Source organism: Lupinus angustifolius, chromosome LG11, assembly GCF_001865875.1.
Source record: "Lupinus angustifolius cultivar Tanjil chromosome LG11, LupAngTanjil_v1.0, whole genome shotgun sequence".
Taxonomy (NCBI): domain Eukaryota; kingdom Viridiplantae; phylum Streptophyta; class Magnoliopsida; order Fabales; family Fabaceae; genus Lupinus; species Lupinus angustifolius.
This window is the reverse complement of record NC_032019.1, coordinates 5,624,922-5,645,509: the sequence shown is the minus strand read 5'-3', so window position 1 is coordinate 5,645,509 and position 20,588 is coordinate 5,624,922. Positions and strand designations below refer to the sequence as shown.

General features: G+C 33.9%; 2 protein-coding genes, 1 long non-coding RNA gene and 1 pseudogene across 4 annotated transcripts; 2 read left to right on the top strand and 2 right to left on the bottom strand.

Moving 5' to 3' along the window:
- LOC109360636 (formin-like protein 1) lies at positions 2,950-9,633 on the top strand. Of its 2 annotated transcripts, XM_019605668.1 has the most exons (6): positions 2,958-3,253; positions 3,287-4,382; positions 6,529-7,291; positions 7,465-7,664; positions 8,162-8,406; positions 8,634-9,633. In XM_019605668.1, the coding sequence occupies exons 1-6, from the start codon at positions 3,080-3,082 to the stop codon at positions 9,459-9,461; spliced, it is 3,306 nt and encodes a 1,101-aa protein (XP_019461213.1). In that variant the 5' UTR covers positions 2,958-3,079; the 3' UTR covers positions 9,462-9,633. The 2 variants fall into 2 exon arrangements, with proteins under 2 accessions (XP_019461214.1, XP_019461213.1); XM_019605669.1 differs by lacking the exon at positions 6,529-7,291 and having other exon boundaries at positions 2,950-3,253; positions 3,287-5,115.
- On the top strand, positions 12,718-14,839 carry LOC109359041. The gene is made up of 3 exons (XM_019603550.1): positions 12,718-12,734; positions 13,886-14,225; positions 14,480-14,839. Exons 2-3 carry the CDS (start codon positions 13,891-13,893, stop codon positions 14,496-14,498), a joined length of 354 nt encoding a protein of 117 aa, XP_019459095.1. The 5' UTR covers positions 12,718-12,734; positions 13,886-13,890; the 3' UTR covers positions 14,499-14,839.
- LOC109359042 lies at positions 13,483-17,715 on the bottom strand (annotated as a pseudogene).
- On the bottom strand, positions 17,726-19,000 carry LOC109359043. The gene is made up of 3 exons (XR_002109026.1): positions 18,847-19,000; positions 18,380-18,428; positions 17,726-18,278 (listed from the first exon to the last, which is right to left on the bottom strand). It is a non-coding gene; the product is annotated as an uncharacterized LOC109359043 (long non-coding RNA).

Sequence of the window (20,588 nt, the reverse complement as noted above, 5' to 3'; positions counted from 1 at the left end):
ATCAAAATATTCTTAATAAGTTATATCCTTAAGACATCTTATTTAATGCAATAAGAACAAATAAGAAAAAAGTTGGAAGTAAAGTTATTAAATTTATAAAGCAACAAATAAAATAACGATCCGATCCACTCCACCAGACTCTTACTTAATGGAATATAAAGAGAGTTGAAATATGCAGGCATGCAACCTTATCTTTTCAAGTAGTGATGTTATTTCCATAATTTGAAATTGTGTCGTCATTATTATTGAACAACAATATCAACGTTGCACCAAATAAATGAGACGAATGAGTAAATATTTAGAGCTAGAAAATTACGTTAATTCTATGCTTAATATTAATGAAGAGAAAAAGTAAATACTATACTATAGTATATTAGTATTTTTGAAAGGAAAGTAATAGTTTATCCCTAATTAAAATTTATTTTCACCTAATTGACAGAAATTAAAAATATGAAAATAATAATAATCATCATGAAATAGAAAATGATGTATTCTCATAAGTACATATGTTACGAAGTATATATTAGTGTTTTTGTGGTGTAGAAATATGTGAAGGGGTGATATTGTAAAAACATATATAATTGCTTATTTTTAATATATTCCAAAATGATACTTAAAGTGAAAAGTTTATAGAAATATGGAGAGAAAAGTTCATATATAATGCAACCATTAGAGATATATTTGTTATGAGTTATTTGATACAATGTAAATAATATAGAATCATTTATACTTAGGGGAAAATCTTCAAAAACATGAGGTATAAATAAAGACAAAATAAATAATAATCTCCCGACACTAATATTTGTTAATGTTAATAATTGCTGTTACAATATTTTTAAAGAATAGAGAAATCTTGTAATGCAAAATGATTTTTCAAATCTGAGAATTGCTAATTTTAGTTTTATAAGGTTCATTTTCATTTTCATAGTATTTTTTAAACAATATTCTTATACAGGTAAACACTAAACACTAACATGGCTACGGCTGGTCAAAGAAAGAGTATTGCGGGCAGTGCAGGGATAAGTGACTTTGGAACACCTTGTTCTGTGACCGACATTCGTGTATGGTCAGATATTAATCTATTTCAAAATATTACACAGTTAAGTTTAATACATAAAGTTTATGACATTAATAAATGATATAAAAGTTGAATGTAATTTGATAAAAATAATCTAATTTAATACGTATTATTATAAAAACTTAAAATATAGAGACATATGATGTGAAAATGAGAAGTGATAAATAAATAATCAATAAATAATTAGAATGTAAATTTCTAATCCCACTATTATCGAATAAGATTCTTCTCCAATAGAGAGGGAAATAGAGTAAAATATCAAAAGAAAAACAATATATATTGATATTTGTATTTTTTATTTAAAGTGTGATTATATTATTATCCTTCAAGTTTGAAGGAAATAATCACTTCCCTTTCTCACTCTCTCAACGCTACCTTTCATTTTTTTTCATATTTTTACATGAGTAATGTTATATACTCATACTAAATCATTTTCCTTACAAGAAAGTGACATATATAACTTGTCAGCCAATAATTAATAAATAAAATATCACTTTATAACATATGTCATTTTTTTATAAGTACAAAAATTAGTACAAAAATTTAGTATAAAAATATATCATTTTCCTTTTCACATTTTCCTACTTCATTGCAATTTGTCAAAACAAGGTACAAGTAATAACTTAGAGAGTAATAAACAAAAATGACAAATGCTAATGCCTGACCTTTTTCCATATCTCATCTTTATTATGTATGATTAATGCTCAATTTGCTCAAACTTTTCCCCAACTTTAAAGAGACTTTGTGAATAGGATTAGTTGTCTAATTCATATTCATATTCAATCAAAAAATAATATTTAAAAATTATAAAAATAAAAAATTATTATTTTATATTATTCACTACAATTTTATTAGTCAGGAACAAAGAAATACTCTCATTTAAGATATATGATCTATATTCCAATTTTGTATGATTAAAACTCATTTTTTGTCGATTGTCAAACAAAAAAGTGTTATCGTTTATTCATCACCCCTTTTAAGAGTAATCATAGTGGACATTAGGTGGTACATTTAAGTTCCTAAGATTATCCCAATTAACTGAATTTATTTTTACAAACTGCCATCTGGAATGTAAATGAGTTAAAGAATTATAGTTTTGGTCGCATACCGATAAAAGTATTAGATACTCCATTTAATTTTATATCTGATACTTCAATGCTTTTCTTCAACTTTGTATTTCTTTTAATTTGTTTATGTGAATCTTTCAAAGTCATATTATAACCTAATTGATTCAAATTGACTTGAAAGATTCATCTAAGATAGTAAAATTTCGTTAACACCTAATTTTTTTGTTACATTGTTAAAACTCAAACATATATTAACAAACTAGTACACAAAGCTAATAACAAAGAGTTGTTTAAGTTTAAAGTTTGAGTCCCCAATAATACAATTTGTGTCTACCATAGAGAGTTTTATTACACATAATGATCCTGTCAAGCTAAATTATAATTACTTCTAACTGAAACATAATGAAATACAAAAATATTTTATTCTATTCCATTATTTTCACCTTAGTTTTGGAAGAAAAATATTATTAGAAAAATGAGTGTCAATTTTAATTCTCCAGTGGCATACATAACTTTAAATATATGTACAAATACATAATTCATTTTGAACATGCTGATGTACAAATCCTCTGTTACACTAAGAAGTTGATTGCATTAGAAAAAGAAAACAATGATTGAATTACTCTCAGCAATTAAATAACAAAAAAGAACACAATGATTGAGTGATGGAAGCCATATGATATGCTGAACTTGGAGGAGAAGTAGCAAAAACCATAAGAATACAGAATCTTAGCTGGATGCACCACTCAGTACCACTACCATATTTTTTAACTATTATGTTCTCCCCTTTCCCCTTTTACATATGATTCAACCTTTTTCACACTCCCTCTACTTCTCACTCCAACAACCACTTTTCCCTCATAATCCACTCTCTCCCAAAAGAAAGAAAAAAAAGAAGAGAGAAAAACAACATTACACCACAATATACACCATAATGTACACCACATTGTACACCTTCTCCACCACCACTACCACCACCACCATCTTCACCCTTTTCCTCTTCTTCCACCTAACCTCCTCCTACACCCTCCCTCACCACCGCAGAATCCTCCACCAACCCCTCCTCCCACAGGACACCATCCCTCCCATTCAACCCCCAAACCCTCCACCTTCACCACCCTCTCCCTCTCCTTCCCCGGCGCCACCAAACCCGAAGTACCCATTCTCATCCACACCCACCACCACATCAAACTCTCCACCTTTCTTCCCAACATACCTTTCTCCCCCAACTCCTCCCTCCCCCTCCTCCTTCAAGTCCTTTCCCGCCAACATTTCCTCCCTCATCATCCCCCACTCCCAAAAATCCAAATCCTCTTCTTCTAAGCTCATCGCTGCTGCTATTGCTTCCGTTGCCGCTGCTCTTATCGTTGTTGCTATTTCCGTTTTCTTCTACTGTCGCCGGCGAAGGAAAAATGATTCCACCGACGGAAAAACATTCAGATCCGACTCCAGCATTCGGTTCTTCTCTCACAGGGATAACAATGTTGAAACTAACAGCGCCGGTAACCGGAAGGTCATCAATAATAACTCTACTAGCTCTGAGTTTCTCTACCTCGGCACCATTGTCAATTCCCGTGGAATAGATGATCGTAGTGATTCTCGCGCCAATGGTGGTTCCGGTAATGGTTTAAACCCTAGGAAAATGGATTCTCCGGAGCTTCGGCCGCTTCCGCCGCTGGCACGGCAAGGTTTGGAGCTTCGAAGAGCGCGCGAAGAGGTAGGGTCGAGGAAAAATGTGGAGGACGAAGAAGAGGAGTTCTACTCGCCGAGAGGGTCTATAGGTGGCCGTGAAAGCTTGAATGGGACTGGATCGGGTTCAATAAGAGTGTTATCTGCCATGGCTGCTGAGAATTTTGTTGGTGGAAGCAGTGAATCGAGTTCAAGTTCATTCTCTTCTTCATCTTCGGCTTCCCCAGATCGGTCTCATTCGATTAGCCTCTCTCCACCGGTGAGCTTAAGTCCCAGAAAGTCGCCGGAAAATGGCACTCCTCCGGCACAACCACTAACTGAAACACTCGCCGCCGATAGTAGAAGCTCTTCGTCTTCACCACCACATGTTCTATCACGTGCGGTGTCCCCTGCTTACAACCAGCACGTGCGACAATCCTCCTCTTCTTCTTCATTGTCTTCAACACCAGAACGAGAGTGTCAGTCACTGTCACCATTACTGTCACCGCTTTCTCTGTCACCGATTAGGTTACCGGAGAAAACCCCAGATGAAAAGGCTCAGTTTAGTTGTTCATCACTGAGCAAAAACGACGGCGTTTTATCACCACCCAGATTATCGAATGAAAGCGGAAAGTCTTTTTCTTCATCTTCAGATTTTTCTCTTCCGTCACCGGACAAAGTGGTTATAAATCAGAATCATGAGATTTTGGATCACTCTCCAACAATATCAGATGTTTCAGATCGGTATAGGCATTCACCACTTTCATCTTTGCCACTCTCACCATCACTGCTTTCATCACCAGAAACAGAATTGAACTCGAATTCGAACCCGAACTCGAACCATGCTTTAAATCAATCACACAGAAAGCAATGGCAAATTCCAGACCTATTGACACCACCCATTCCCGAATTAGTTACATTTGAAAATGTTCCTACTAGGAAACACTGGGAGATTCCGGTTTTGTCAGCATCTGTTGTTTCATCTATTGCAGTTTCTGCTCCTCCTCCACCACCACCGCCGCCACCACCTCCTCTTGCTTCGCGGCAGCGGAAACAGTGTGAGGTTCCTGTTGGACAACCAATTTCGAGGCCACCGGAACTAATACCCCCCTCGAGGCCTTTTGTGTTGCAAACCCCAACAACAAAGGTTTCTCCTGTTGAGTTGCCACAGAGTTTGAGGGTGATTGATGAGAGTCCTGAAGAGGCATCTAAGCCAAAGTTGAAGCCTTTGCATTGGGATAAAGTGAGGGCCAGTTCTGATCGTGAAATGGTGTGGGATCACTTGAGGTCCAGCTCTTTTAAGTAAGATTGTTAATTCTAGCTATGGCATGTTTTGTTATGTTGTTATAGCTTTTCTGATTGTAGGTATCTTTGGTGGTTACTACTTAGTAGCAGTTAATAATTGATATGCTTATGTATTTATTTAGCAAATTGCATTTTGTGTTGCTTAATTAATCATACATTGGATTTGGCTGGCTGCAGGTTGAACGAGGAGATGATTGAAACTTTGTTTATAGTGAACACACCAAACCCGAAATCAAAGGATAATACTCCGCGTTCAGTTCTTACCCCGCCAAGTCATGAGGATAGAGTACTTGATCCCAAGAAGTCTCAAAATATTGCTATCTTGCTAAGAGCGCTTAATGTGACTATAGAAGAAGTGTGTGAAGCACTGTTGGAAGGTATTTTCCATATTGTAATTTTTGTTTAATTGTGTCTCCATAATCATACAGGATAAATTCTTTTACCCTCTTCTGGCAGTGGCACATCATTTTTACTTATATGTAATTACGTAAAGTTGATAGTTGTGTATTTTAAGCTGTTGCATGGTACGTTTATTTTGAAGAAAGAAAATAGGAAACTTTGTATTCATTTTAGTGGTTAATTTTGTTCTCATGCCTTCATTTCAAGAGATAGTTTTTAGTTGAGTTCCTTCTGTGCTATGAGTGTGGAAAGCATAGATCTTCTACTTTTTAATCTGGTCTAATATGCATCAATTTATTGTTTGATTAGTTTTTTGATATGTCTTGTGGTTCTTAAGGTTTACCAACTATTGTGTGTTTTAAAGGTTTTTTGTATAAAAATGAAGTATTACAGCTGTCTTTTATAGGTTTGGTTGTAGCCCTTGTTCATAAGAATGTACTGATTGACATTAACTCATAATTTGTACTTAGATATTGATTATGTAATGAAATTACTTTACCTTTCTTCAGGGATTAGTGATACACTTGGAACAGAACTACTTGAAAACTTGTTAAAAATGGCACCAAGCAAGGAAGAAGAACGTAAATTGAAGGAACATAAAGAAGATTCACCAACCAAGCTTGGTCCTGCTGAGAAATTTTTGAAGGCAATGCTTGATGTACCTTTCGCATTTAAAAGGGTGGAAGCAATGCTTTACATAGCTAATTTTGAGTCGGAGATGGAATATCTTAGAAAATCTTTTCAAACTTTGGAGGTAAGCAGTCACTTTGTCTCACAGATTTATTTATTTCTATCTCCATTATATCTCTCTCCCCCTTTTCCCACTTATTCTTTTGTGGTGCTATTTATTTATCCTAGTATTTTTAAAGGATGGCAAACCAAATTCAGCAAATCATGTCCATACTTGCTTCTCAGGAGGTTTCTCTTGTATATGTCACAAGTTATAGTTTCTGTGCATTTTCTGATTAATTTTTTTCACAGGTTGCCTGTGAAGAGCTGCGAAATACGTAGTTTTATCGCCGAACAAAAACGATGTCGTTCCATCGCCGCCGAGATTATCGAATGCGAGTGGAAAATCTGTGTCTTCATCTTCTACAGCTTTTTCTCTTCCATCGCCGGGGAAAGTAATTATGAATCAAAATCATCAGATTTTGGATCGCTCTCCAACAATATCAGATGTTTCAGATCGGTATGGTCATTCACCACTTTCATCATTGCCACTCTCACCATCACTACTTTCATCACCAGAAACAGAACTGAATTCGAACTCAAACCTGAACCCAAACCCGAACCATACTTCAAATCAATCACAGAGAAAGCATTGGGAGATTCCAGACCTATTGACACCACCCATTGTTGAATCAGTTACAGTTGAAAATGTTCCTACAAGGAAACACTGGGAGATTCCGGTTTTGCGAACGCCAATTGTTTCATCAAGTACAGTTTCTGCTCCTCCAGCTCCACCACCACCACCACCGCCTCCTGTGTCACGGCAGCGGAAACAGTGGGAGGTTCCTGCTGAGGCTTCTCCCTCAACACCTGCTGGACAACCCATTTCGAGGCTGCCAGAACTGATACCGCCTTCTAGGCCTTTTGTGTTGCAAACCCCAACAACACAGGTTTCTCCTGTGGAGTTGCCACAGAGTTCGGGGGTGTTCGATGAGAGTCTCGAGGAGGCAACTAAGCCAAAGTTGAAGCCTTTGCATTGGGATAAAGTTAGGGCCAGCTCTGATCGTGAAATGGTGTGGGATCACTTGAGGTCCAGTTCTTTTAAGTAAGATTATTAATTCACACTATATTCTGTTGTTATCCTTTTTTATGATTGTAGGTATGTTTGATGGTTTACTACTTAGGAAATGGCATTTATTAGCAGTTAATTCATATGCTTATGTAGCAATATGCAATCAGTGTTGTTGAATTAAGTACATTGAATTGGATTGGTTGCAGGTTAAATGAGGAGATGATCGAAACTTTGTTTATAGTGAACACACCAAACTCAAAACCGAAGGATAATACTCCACGTTCGGTTCTTGGCCCGCCAAGTCAGGAGAATAGGGTGCTGGATCCTAAGAAGTCCCAAAATATTGCAATCTTGCTAAAAGCGCTTAATGTCACTATCGAGGAAGTGTGTGATGCACTGTTAGAAGGTATTTTCCCTTTGTGGTAATATTGATTGGACATTAAGCACTGTTTAGGTGATATGGTCATGACTCATGACTCATGCTGGTTGAAGCCTAATGTATTTTTTGTTCAATTGTGCCTCCATAAACCATAATCATATGGGATAAATTGTCTTACCCACTTCTGGCAGTGGCACATCATTTTTACGTATATGTTAGTTGATAGTCGTGTATTTTAATCTGTTGAAGGACTGGTTGTGGAAAGCATAGATTTATACTTGGTAATCTAGTCTAAGATGCATCAATTTCATTGTTTGATTTGTTTATTGATCTTTGTTGTGGTTCTTAAGGTTTACCAACTCTATGTGATTTTTAAGGTTTTCTATATAAAAATGAATTATAACAACTTTGTCGTTTAAAAGTTTGCTTGTAGCCCTTGTTCATAAGAATGTCCTGATTCGCATTTAGTTATAATTTTTACTCGGATATTGACAATGTAATGAAATCACTTTACCTTTCTACAGGGATTACTGATACACTTGGAACAGAACTACTTGAAAGCTTGTTAAAAATGGCACCGAACAAGGAAGAAGAACGTAAGTTAAAGGAATATAAAGAAGACTCACCAACCAAGCTTGGTCCTGCCGAGAAATTTTTGAAGGCAGTGCTTGATGTGCCTTTCGCATTTAAAAGGGTGGAAGCAATGCTTTACATAGCTAATTTTGAGTCGGAGATGGAATATCTTAGAAAATCTTTTCAAACTTTGGAGGTAAGCAGTCACTTTGTCTCACAGATTTATTTATTTCTATCTCCATTATATCTCTCTCCCCCTTTTCCCACTTATTCTTTTGTGGTGCTATTTATTTATCCTAGTATTTTTAAAGGATGGCAAACCAAATTCAGCAAATCATGTCCATACTTGCTTCTCAGGAGGTTTCTCTTGTATATGTCACAAGTTATAGTTTCTGTGCATTTTCTGATTAATTTTTTTCACAGGTTGCCTGTGAAGAGCTGCGAAATAGTAGAATGTTCTTGAAGCTTCTAGAGGCTGTGCTTAAAACTGGGAACCGCATGAACGTGGGGACAAACCGTGGTGATGCACATGCCTTCAAGCTTGATACACTTCTCAAGCTGGTTGATGTCAAAGGTGCAGATGGGAAAACCACTCTACTCCATTTCGTGGTGCAGGAAATTATTAGAACTGAAGGTGCTCGTCTCACGAGTACTAACCAAGCTCCAAGCACAACTTCGAATGATGATGCCAAGTGTAGGAAGCTTGGCCTACAAGTAGTCTCTAGTCTAAGTTCTGATCTAGTAAATGTGAAGAAGGCCGCTGCTATGGATTCTGAAGTTCTCAGCATTGAAGTCTCTACACTTTCCAAAGGAATTGCACACATTGCAGAGGTTGTGCAATTAAATGAAACGTCCGTGTCAGATGATCGCAAGCAGAAGTTTACAGAATCAATGCTCAAATTCATGAGAACAGCCGAGGAGGAGATTCTAAGAATTCAAGCCGAGGAAAGTGTTGCTTTATCCCTTGTGAAGGAGATCACAGAATACTTCCATGGTAACTTGTCTAAGGAAGAAGCTCATCCATTTAGAATCTTCTTGGTAGTAAGAGACTTCTTAACAGTTCTTGACCGGGTCTGTAAAGAAGTTGGTATGATAAATGAGAGAACCATGGTTAGTTCTGCTCATAGATTCCCTGTTCCAGTGAACCCTTTGCTTCCACAACCCCTTAACCGAATGCTTCCACAACCCCTTCCTGGACTATATGGAAAGCAACATTACAGTTCTTCAGATGATGAAAGTCCACCTCCATAGCTATATATATCACTCTTGGCAGTGACATCTTGGATGCATCTTCTGTCAGGAACAACATGGAACCAGGTGATTTTGAAGGGTCTGGGACCAAATGGTATTTTTCCCCTGTTAAATTGTAAAAATCATTGTAAAAGATTGGAGTAATATATAATAGATTATATATAGAATAGATGTTCTTTGGTAAAAATAAGCTTGCTTTATATAAATAGGATATGTATTGTAAGGTTTTTTAATCAGTTTCAGTTCTCAATCTACTCCATTCCAGAAAGTGATTGAATTGAGTCAGTTAAGTTAAGACTAAATTAAGTACAAAATATGATCAACATTTAGGTGATATGTTGTACCATTCACATTTACATGTTTTGAAAATATCAAAATTATACATTATTTATGATATTGAAATCTATCAAAACTCTGGGTATAAGTCTGAAAAGAAGAAAAAGACAAACCAGAAAAACACAATATATAAATGGAAACCCCACTTTAAAAACAACAACAATGGAAACAGGCTTGAATTCTATAAGCAGAATGTGTCTTAATGGGAGTCAAATATAACACGCTGTTAGTGTTGAGTATGGGAAGAGTGAAAGTCACAAGTGAGACACCACGTCTTAAACCAAAACATTAAGGCATTAGTTTTATGGACCTTTTCTTCTTATAAACTTTCACTCCCCCGCATATCCAATGTAAGACTTCACACTTAAATAAACCCAACAGTTAGATATTTACATCTTAACTTTTACTAAAAATAATAAATTTTATATACTGTCAGTAGATTAAGTAGCTATTTATATAGCTTGAAATCATGTTTTAAGAGCAATGTTATACATACACTCCTCAAGTTTAATACCAAAGTAGGGTGTCACATACTCTCATATTTCTTATGGCTCTATTATTTTATTCAAAAGATAAAGGTATAGAAATGTTGGTGCTGAACTTTATTGTAGATATAACATTTTTGTTTAGTTTATTGAAAGGGAAAGGAAAGTTTACTAAAATTGTGACAACACCGACCAAAATGTTATAAAAGGGAAGGGGTTTTTGTATTTTAGTGCCATTTTCTGTTCACTTATTCGTTTGAAGGCATATTCCACGTTCCGTACATTTTACCAGCACGTGATGCATTGAGCTAAGAAGAGTGAGGTTTAGTTGACAAATAAACGGCAAAATAGAACAGCACTAATCTTCTCTACGACATTACCATGTGGCTACTGAAAACATGTGAACACTATTAAGGTACATAAATTTATGCTACTCATTAGTCTTTGTTTGTCGAAGACATGAGCTGGTTCCTATTGAAAACATGTTCTTATAATAGTTAATAATTAAGCACCAATTTTGCGCCTAGTATATATCCGTTGTAAATATAATATCTGACCCAGAAAAGTAAAGGATTAATGAGAGAAAACTATGGCAATGAGGTCAAGCAAGTAGAATAAAAAATGTTCAATTGTTACAAACTGAAGATTTAATTTTATCTGTCATACATTAATTGATTGAGAAATTAGAGGCGCAGTCTGATATCTATACACTAATAGTATATAGTTATTAAATTTATTATTTTTATTTAAGATTTAATAATAATTAAATATAAATGATAGATAACTCATTAATAATGTAAAAAATCTTATTCTCGGTCATTACATAAATCTTTTCTCTTTAAATAATAACTCACACATTAGGCTTTTTTCTAAATTCTAATAAAATGAATTTTGATCTTAACATGGATGCAGATGATACTTAATGAGTCCAGGTTTGAAGCACACATTACCCAAAAAAGTGTAACATTATATTAGTCAAACATAGTGTTGTCAACATCACAATTTATTGCACAGTTTTGATAGAAATGGTAGACAAATGTTGCATCTAGACAATGCTTTTACCGGTTAATTGCTCTATATGTTCTCCAGAAATTGTGAATACTTCCTATCTGAACAGTAACACCAACGATGCTTAATTATTATTTTAATTTCTTCAACCATTTAAAAAGCTGCTAGCGACAAAACATAAATTGACTAGTCCACAAACAATTTCAACATTAGTCTCATATTGATTGTGTTTTATGAAGTTTTTTTGTGTGTTTAAAAACATATCTGTGCATGACATAACTAGACAATTTGTTTGATTTTCATTACTTTTACACTTTAGAAACATAAAAATAGCATAGGCACAACAAGTGTGTAAATAAATTCCAAGTAACTATGAAAGGTGACAGAGGGTGGTCCATGACCTCAACCACATAACTCTGTTTTGCGGTAGAGAGGTAGGTGTAAAATTCATAGCTTGCAGAGAATGACACATTCAATATTAGTAAAAACTGAGAGAGAGTGCTGGGGCAGAGATAAAAGAGAGAAAGAAGAAAGAGAACTCGTGGTACATGCATTCACTACTTTAGAAGAGAGATTTATTGCATGTATATTCACAATACCACACAATGAGACAACACTTCATAATCATATTTTTTTACATAAAATATATCACCAACCAACATTTACTAAAATTCATAAATGGAGATCCTAACATATATAATACAAAAAGTTCGATAAGAACTTAAAATTTGAAGAACATTTGGAACATTTCATTTTTAAGCAGGATGATTGTTTTTAAGTAGAGTTTGATTAATTAAGTCCTTGTAATTAATTTTTTTAGCAACTGATTAATAATGGAATTGATTTTAGTGGACGTGAAAAGAAAAACTATATCTTGATTTGCTCTTTCCTTAAAAATGCTGCGACGACTAATAAGTAATTACCAATTCTCATTGATTCCAACGTTTTTTTCCTTCAAATTTTAGTTCTGTTCTCTGTCCAAATTGTGGGCTTTCTTTCTAGTGAATTTTCTTCTCATGCCCGATGGAAAATCATATAACTCTGCTAAATTCTGGATAAGGAAATACTAACTGAATAATCATAGCTTTTTCTACAATAAGTTGCCATTTCTTCTTCATTTTTTTTATTTGATTCAATTGAAACAATCTAGCCACTTAGAACCAACCTATGTAACATGTTCAAAAGCTGAATCTTAATTTTCTTTTACCATCTTAACTTTTTTCTTCAGGTTAAATTTATAATTTGAATAAAAAATTACTAGAACAAATAACATTTCAGGTGAGGCGGTTAGAAAGTGATAATTTTGGTTGACTTTTCAATACCGTGACCCGCAAGTAATGTTTGGCTTTTAAGAAGGCAAATTTCATACATAGTTGTGTGTGTCGGTGTGAAAGAAGCAACAGAGGAAGTAAACAACGTTGAAGAAGAACTTTTGCTCCTCACGGTGAGTTATATTCATTGCTTAAAATTCTGTTTTATTTGTAAGTTGATTTATCTAGGGGAGATCATATTATTTTAATTTTATATTACTACAAGGAGATTTTTGATACACATATTATTCATTGGGGATTAACATAGCTGTTCTTAACTTTTTTATTATCTCCTACCTAAGTTTTTTATTGTTTTAATCATGAAGAGTATTATCTTACACTATGTGTAAAAACTAATCATTTATTGGTTGTCCTAACGATAAGCAAATTTCAATAGTTTTTTCCCTACCCTTAATATAAATTTGTGAATACAACCGTTTAATCTTAGCTTATAATCTGACAAGGATTTTAAATTTAAGAACTATATGTTCAAGGTCTTAGGATTAAATGGGAATATGGGAAGTAGTAATTGATAGAGCTAATTAGAATCCCTCAATAGATTAGAGCTAATTCGAAATATATATATCTGAATTAGTCATTAGAAGTTATCTGAACATTGTTGTTTGTGGCCTTGGATGCAGTTGTGTTAATTTACAACATTAACAACAAGCTAGCTAACTTTTCAATATTACACATTTACTTCCCTATTTCGTATAGGAGAGGATTCTGACTCGAAATTCAGGGCATCCTTCCTCATAGACTTAGTTGTTATATGAGATGTCAATTAGTTTAATGATGATCATAAATGTTGGAAGAAAAAAGTAAATAAATCCTTGTGACTAAACTGACCATAAACCTCATTTAACAAAGCAACAAAGACAGTTTCAACTTTAAGATCTAATCTATTATTTCCACATATATTACCATGTCACCTTATACTATACTACATTACACCATATATTGGTCAGGCTATATTTACCTAAGTTACAAAGTAGCCACTATATAACTCTTTCACTCTCCTATTATTTTTCATTTCCTTTGTTTTCATCCTTTCTTTTTTTAGTATGATGAACCAAATAAAGAATGAAGAGTCCCATTAATAACCTCACATTTTTAAATAGAAAAATAAATTTGGAAAGATAGAATTGAGAATAAATTGTAACCATGCTTCTGGTTCAAATTTGGTCGGCATCATTCATGGAGAATCCTCATAGATAGTTTGCCAACTTTCAAATATGCACAAAACAAAGCACACATTAATTAATCCATGAACATTTTTTTATAGGGAATATGGCAGAAACTGGAAAAGAAAGAGACCCTGAAATAGATAAGGTGAAAGAAAATGAGGAAGGGGAAGATAATGGTGAATCAAGTCTTTCACAGGAGCCAAATAAATCTCTAGCTGAGTTAAACATGTTGCTTGTATCGCTTTCCTTAGCTTCCTTTTCTGTTGATGATGACTGCATGGAACATGAAGAAAGTGAGCATAATAATGTAAAACATAAGGTTTCAGCAGCTAAAACTAGCATGTCAAGATTACAAACTATGAATGGAGATCTTCATGAGCCCAAGCTTGCAAGGAGAACAACATCAACAAAATTACACACTACCATAAGAGACTGCAGGTAAATAACCTTCACAATTTATGATACAAATGATAACCTTAATAGTGCATTTAGGTTAGGGAGATACTAATTAGCTTTTGCATGGGATAAAGAAAAATTGAAAAATCACTTGTAAGAAAAAAGTTATCCTTCAAGTTTGGCAGATTAAATATCTATTCGATTTTTTATTATGTTCCCTAGAATGGAATTTTAATATTTAGTCATTGGCATCTAAAATTAAGGGTTGTTCACCTGTTCTTATGCTATATGTTCAGGCATGGAAGAAAAATGTAATATTTTTCTACTGCAGAGGATTAAAAAAGTCAACACAGATCACAGAGAACTACCGATTTAGTCCCCAATACAAATATTTTATTCGAGTGTTCAAGTCTACACAAAATTCTACCATAACTATTTCAGATGAGGTCGATTATTACTGCGAAGACGATGATGAAGAACCAACCCTTATAGTGAGCTTTTGTAACAATCTGTGTCATCTTGAATTGTGTATTACAATCATCATTATCATGGAATCAATATACGAAAATACTACACAAGTTTTGTTAGCCTAGACTTGAAAGACAGAAAATGGTTTTGTCCTCAGTTAAATAGTTACCAATTATATAGCATTTGTAGTTCAACACCTCCAATAATGCTTATTTGATATCCCAGCTATGCCCTAGAATGCTAAACTCGATTAACGTATGTGGGCAAATAAGGTACCCATTACACGTAAATAACAGACAAAAGAAGAATACTAAGGTATGACAACCAGAACTAGAGCAACAAAACTTCATGCGTATACCTCCATCCTATGAACTGAAATTTTGTGTTATCAGTTAGTATATTGTAGCAACATTATTAGGTAATACGACAAATGTTCTCATGGTAAAAGCTAGAATTTCATGGCTAAACAACAAAGTTAAATGACATGGTTATTCATTACAATCAGGCTGTTTTAGAAACATTCACAAAGCATTGCAAATGTCACAACAAATTCATTCATAACGTATACTACTCTTAGATAGGGATAGGGTAGGAGGGGGCACTCAATAATCAGCCAATGCAAAATCCACTAACAATAATGTTTTTCATTACCTGTTCAGAAAAGCTAGCAGATATGTCATTGCATTGTTTTTCCATAATACTTATTGACATAGAAGATGAATTCGGTGCTGAAAGCTACAGAAGATTCACAAGGGGAAAAAATAGATAAGGGATTAAATTTATAGACACTGCCTCTAGAGTTTCTAAATTCATTCTTGGAGATGAAAACCATGAAATTAAAATATAATGTATCATCTCTGCATCCCCCTGCCTACCAAAAAATCCACACCAGGTAAACAGATATGATGTGATTATTGAAGTTTAGTCTGATATTCTGATCTCAACTCCTAAAATATCCTTCACCACCTCATGTTACAAATGCAAGTGCTATGGATGGGACCACCTGCAAAACATTGAGTTAGAGAATGTTACAATTAAAGGAAGAACAAGTCATTAAACAATATAGTTTAAAGTGAATATGTATTCAACAAAAAAACACAAGTTTATTTTCACATTAATTATTAAATTAAAAGAGAATTGAGAAAATTTTCTAAATAGCAAGCTTGAAAAGATCATCCAGTAAAGAACGGAATTATCACAATAACATCTTGAGTCAATCCATATAAGTTAGAATAGGACTTGATTTTGCATGGTGCTTGACCACAGCCACCAACATTCTAACAGTAACCAATAAGATATGAGATCAATGCATAAAGTCAAAGATTTGTAAACAATCTAGTGAGTGTGATGTTGGGAGCTTAAATTAGAATTTATAAGTTGATTACGAACTGAGCTTCGAGCAGTAAATAATTCAAGGCCAGGCTTTCAGCAGATCAGGCAAGATTATTAAGATTACAGATCTAGTCAGACCAGAAAAAGTCTACAACACATTTTTGGTAGAACAGATCGTGAGTATTAGATGAAGACTAACCTTTACAGAATTGGGCACCAGACCCTTGTATAATGCACCAAATCCTTCATGCCGGACAGGTTTCCTAAATGCATCAACCATTCCACTGTGTTGAAGTAGGACTTTACCTCTTCCATCACCAGTTAGAACAGGAGCAGCATGGTTCCAACCCACCATCTGCATTCTTCAACGAATGACATCAAGAGGGTAAGCAACAGTTTGTCCTACATTTCCAGCGGCAGCACCAGAAGCTAGGCGAGTTGTCACACTTAACTCAGAAGAATAATTAACTAGACCGAATGGTTTGGATTTAATTAACCAATCATTTAAAGACTCATAGACAGCAAAGTTGAGACCCACATATGGAATTGGAAGAGGGGGGAAAGAGTAAGATAATATCTAGTCTAATAGAAGCACCCAAAAAGAAAGCTTCTAAATTACAATATAACCCAGTAAATTATAATCAAGCATATGATCGTTTGCAATAAATATGCCAAGGAAGGAACATAAGATGGATAGGAGTATATTACTTCCAAGAAATCTGTGCAGAAATTCAGTTTCTTATTTCATAATTTTTTTTAGATTATTGGGGATGAAGTTCTCCTCCGCTGCAAACTGCAGGTTCAACATTGCTTTGAAACACAGGAGAACTTGAAATTAAGGTTGTAGTTAAACCATGTTGGCATTTCTATATACCCGTCTTTAGGATCATGGCCATAATCATCAACCTGACAACCTGATAAAGAGAAGAGATGTTATGGAAATATTACTCACAACTCCGATTACTGAAGGAAGCCAGCCCTTATATAAAGCGCGAGGTCCTTCTTCCCTAAGCACAGTCGACAGAGCATGGAACATTCCTCTGTACTGATAAGGGGATTTCTCAGTCTACAAAATACAAGGCAAAGAACATTTAGGTCAAACATTAAGACCATAAAGAACATGGATAGACTTGAAATAGTTTGTCTCCAATAATACTACAGCTATTAGAGAAGGTATTGTCTTTATGCATTTTCAGACCCCAACAAGCAAAGCAAGCATAAAGAATAATGGAAGAGGGAAAAGTACCTGTACAGTTATCCTACCTTGAACCACATCCATTGGATAAGTTGCAGACATGGCAATTATTCCAGCACATGCTCCAGCACCAAGACGTAGAAGAGGAGTCAACCGAGCGTCCTCTGCAAAATGTGCAAGAGAAGGTGCTTAAACAACCACAGGGCTTTTATGACTAGCGAATTTTTGACAATTCTCAAAGATGTTTAAAGTCATTCCAGCCAGTGTTGATATAAGTTGCTGAGCTATTAAAGGAGATTATTTTTTAGTAATGAAAACCTAAGCACTGAGCTTGTATAGTTTGAAAATATTAGTGGTGAGAATCTAAGCACTGACTTTGTATTAGTGCTGAATTTGGTATTGAAGGAGAGTATAGGAATCTGGCATTTAAAAAATAAATGTGGCTATAATAAACGATAAACAATGTATAAAAACCAGACCGATACCCATGACATCTAGGTCACAAGGCAGCAACCTAAGCATTGTGCTAAGGCACACCTTCAATTAGGACAAAAACAGTCACGAAAAAATACAGAAGATAAAGTCAAAAGTATAAGAAGTGGGATGCATTGAAACAATTGAAAAAAGATTGACACTGGAGCTACTCTATTTAAATAAAACTGTGAAGTAAAAGAGAACTGTTCAAAGATGATCGCAGAAGCCAATTTTCCATCATTATAAATTGATTGGCATGATTCTGCACTTGAATGGCATGCCAACAGAAAAGAATGCTAAATCAAGGTATGGGACTCGATTCCCACAATGGAAGTATGGCATTCTAATATGAGGTTTATAAGGCCTTGGATTCTCCAACTACAAAAGCTAGCTTTTGTGGTATGGTTATCCCAAGGTTCTTGTCACAATCATGCACCGCCTTGTACCAAAAGTAAGACTTACTTGGAAGCTTGCTCATAATTGAAGAACTTCAGTGCAGAATTTGGGACAATTCGAGCACAATTAGTACCATTCCCTTTGAACAGTCCACAAAACCCTTCAGTTCTCCATATATATTTCAAGCCTTGGATTGTTCCAATGTATTTTATGTTATGAGGATTCTGGACCTGCAAATGGCAAGACCCAGAGACATAACACATATAGGAATTAGGACACACTATATAAGAAGAAATAACAGCTTAACCCATTAACAAGTAAATAAACTAACCTGAAGCAAAATTTTCAACCTTTCCACTGGAGCAACTGCTGTTCATGATCTGCATAGGTACAATTATACAAAAGGTCTTAGTTCAGTTAAAACACAAAATAAAGCCATTAAAGAATCTAGGAATTATTAGTAAGAAATATAACCGGATCAGGTTTTCATAAAAGCATGTCAACTTATTGAAATGAAAATGAAATTCAAAGTAAGTGCAAAATACAAAGCAGGACCTGCTTGTTTAGGCTTAAAAAGGCAATTATCAAATCAAATTTAGAAGAAATCGTTTGTGTTAGAATCCAACAGCCTTTTTTCTACTTTAGATCAATGCTTATAGGAAGCCCAATCAAACAAGTATATAAATGGCAGAAGAAATTTCTTTTTACCGAATTAATCAATATAAAAACACAAACACTTCCAATTAATCACTATTTATATAAAATTGAACTAGAAAAAAAGGAAATTAGAAACGGAACTGATACTCCTCCGGCAACAAGGGACTTGCAGATAGTGGCGATTTCATAACTAGGAGCTTTTTTCACAACGCCTTCTTTGACGCCTTCCAACACCGATACCAACTGTAACCCCGTCACGACGTCTAACTGTACTTTAATATTTACGAGTACTAACATGCACCACTGTCCTATTAACCCATTATAAATGTCAAACATAGCTATAAGTTACGACGTTATATATTATACTTTACGGTTGTATATGATGGAGGTTAATTGTTCATTCTTATTTTTTTTTAATTGAACATTTAAATAATTAGATCATTCATAATTCTCTTTGAATGTGAAATATATAATTAAGGTGTAATAATTGAAATAAATTTATCATATTATGTATAAGATCATTATGAAATGTTTATCAAATATATTCTTATTTTTTAATAGTAGTTGCACAAATTAGTTGTTAGAATAAATTTAGTAATGATTTTTCTTTAATACGGTGAAATTGAGAAACAATTAAATTTTTAGAGTATTGGTACTGAATATTAACAATTTGACATACCATAAAACATGACAGTTAATATAATTTAAAGTAGAGGATAAATAATTTGCTGAAAAACTTTCAAAACTGATCATTTAAAAATTAATGAAGTTATTTTAAAACAAAGGAAAAGTTAAAACTTGTTTGTTTTCCTTCACGGTAAAACAATAATTAACCGTCGCAATCATTTGCTTTGTTATTATTCTTTGATAATTTGGCAATTTAGTTGGTTGATCGACCCATATTTTAATTTTTATAATATAGAAAGTATAATTTTCATATTATACTATTTAAGAAAAAATAATTTAAATATAAGAAATGCAATATATGACATAATAGAGAGTGAATTTATAATTAAGAAATCTGTAGAATAAGAATTATATATTAATATAAAAAATGAAAGATAAGTAAAGTATGAAAGCTTATAGCAATTATTAATGAAAAATGTTACAAATGATAAATTTAAAATATATATCAATTATGTTTTGGATAGATAAAGAGAACATGACAATTTTATATATATGAGAGAAGAATATACATTATTCTAATTAGGAATTATCTTTTTCAATGAGATGAATATAAATCAATAGTATGAAAAAAGGCCTAATTTTTTTATATATAAAATGAGATGGGTGAAAGTAAGTTTTGGAGTCTGATCACCGAAGAACCCATATTATTATTTCTTTCTTTTGGACTATGCATTTTGGAGTGAGTTCAATTTTTTTTGGAGTGTTATAATGAAATTTAGTATATGATGACACATAAATAAAATTGAATGAATTATATATGTCTAATTACATAAATATTTTTTGGATATATTTTTTGTATTTATATATAGTAAGGGTATAGTAGGAATAAAGAAATTACATCAACTCAATTACCTAAATACCTCGAGCATGTTTTGCTTTTATACAATAGTATACATATACCTAGAAACTGTTAGATCAGCTGCATAGGAAGAGAGAAGGGAGAGGAGAAGAAGAAGAGAGAAGGGAGAGAAATGCAATATGGGATTAATAATGAGATAAGGCCAAAGAGCCAATACATATAGGAAGCGAAAATACAAAAGACAAGACTACCCTTTACTAATAACTAAAATACATTTAACATTCCCCCTCAAACTCAAGATGCGTTAATCGAAAGCATCGAGAGTTTGTTAGTCAAGAAACGAAAACGTTGAGTAGAATGAGGTTTGGTAAACAAATCAGCAATCTGCAACGAAGAA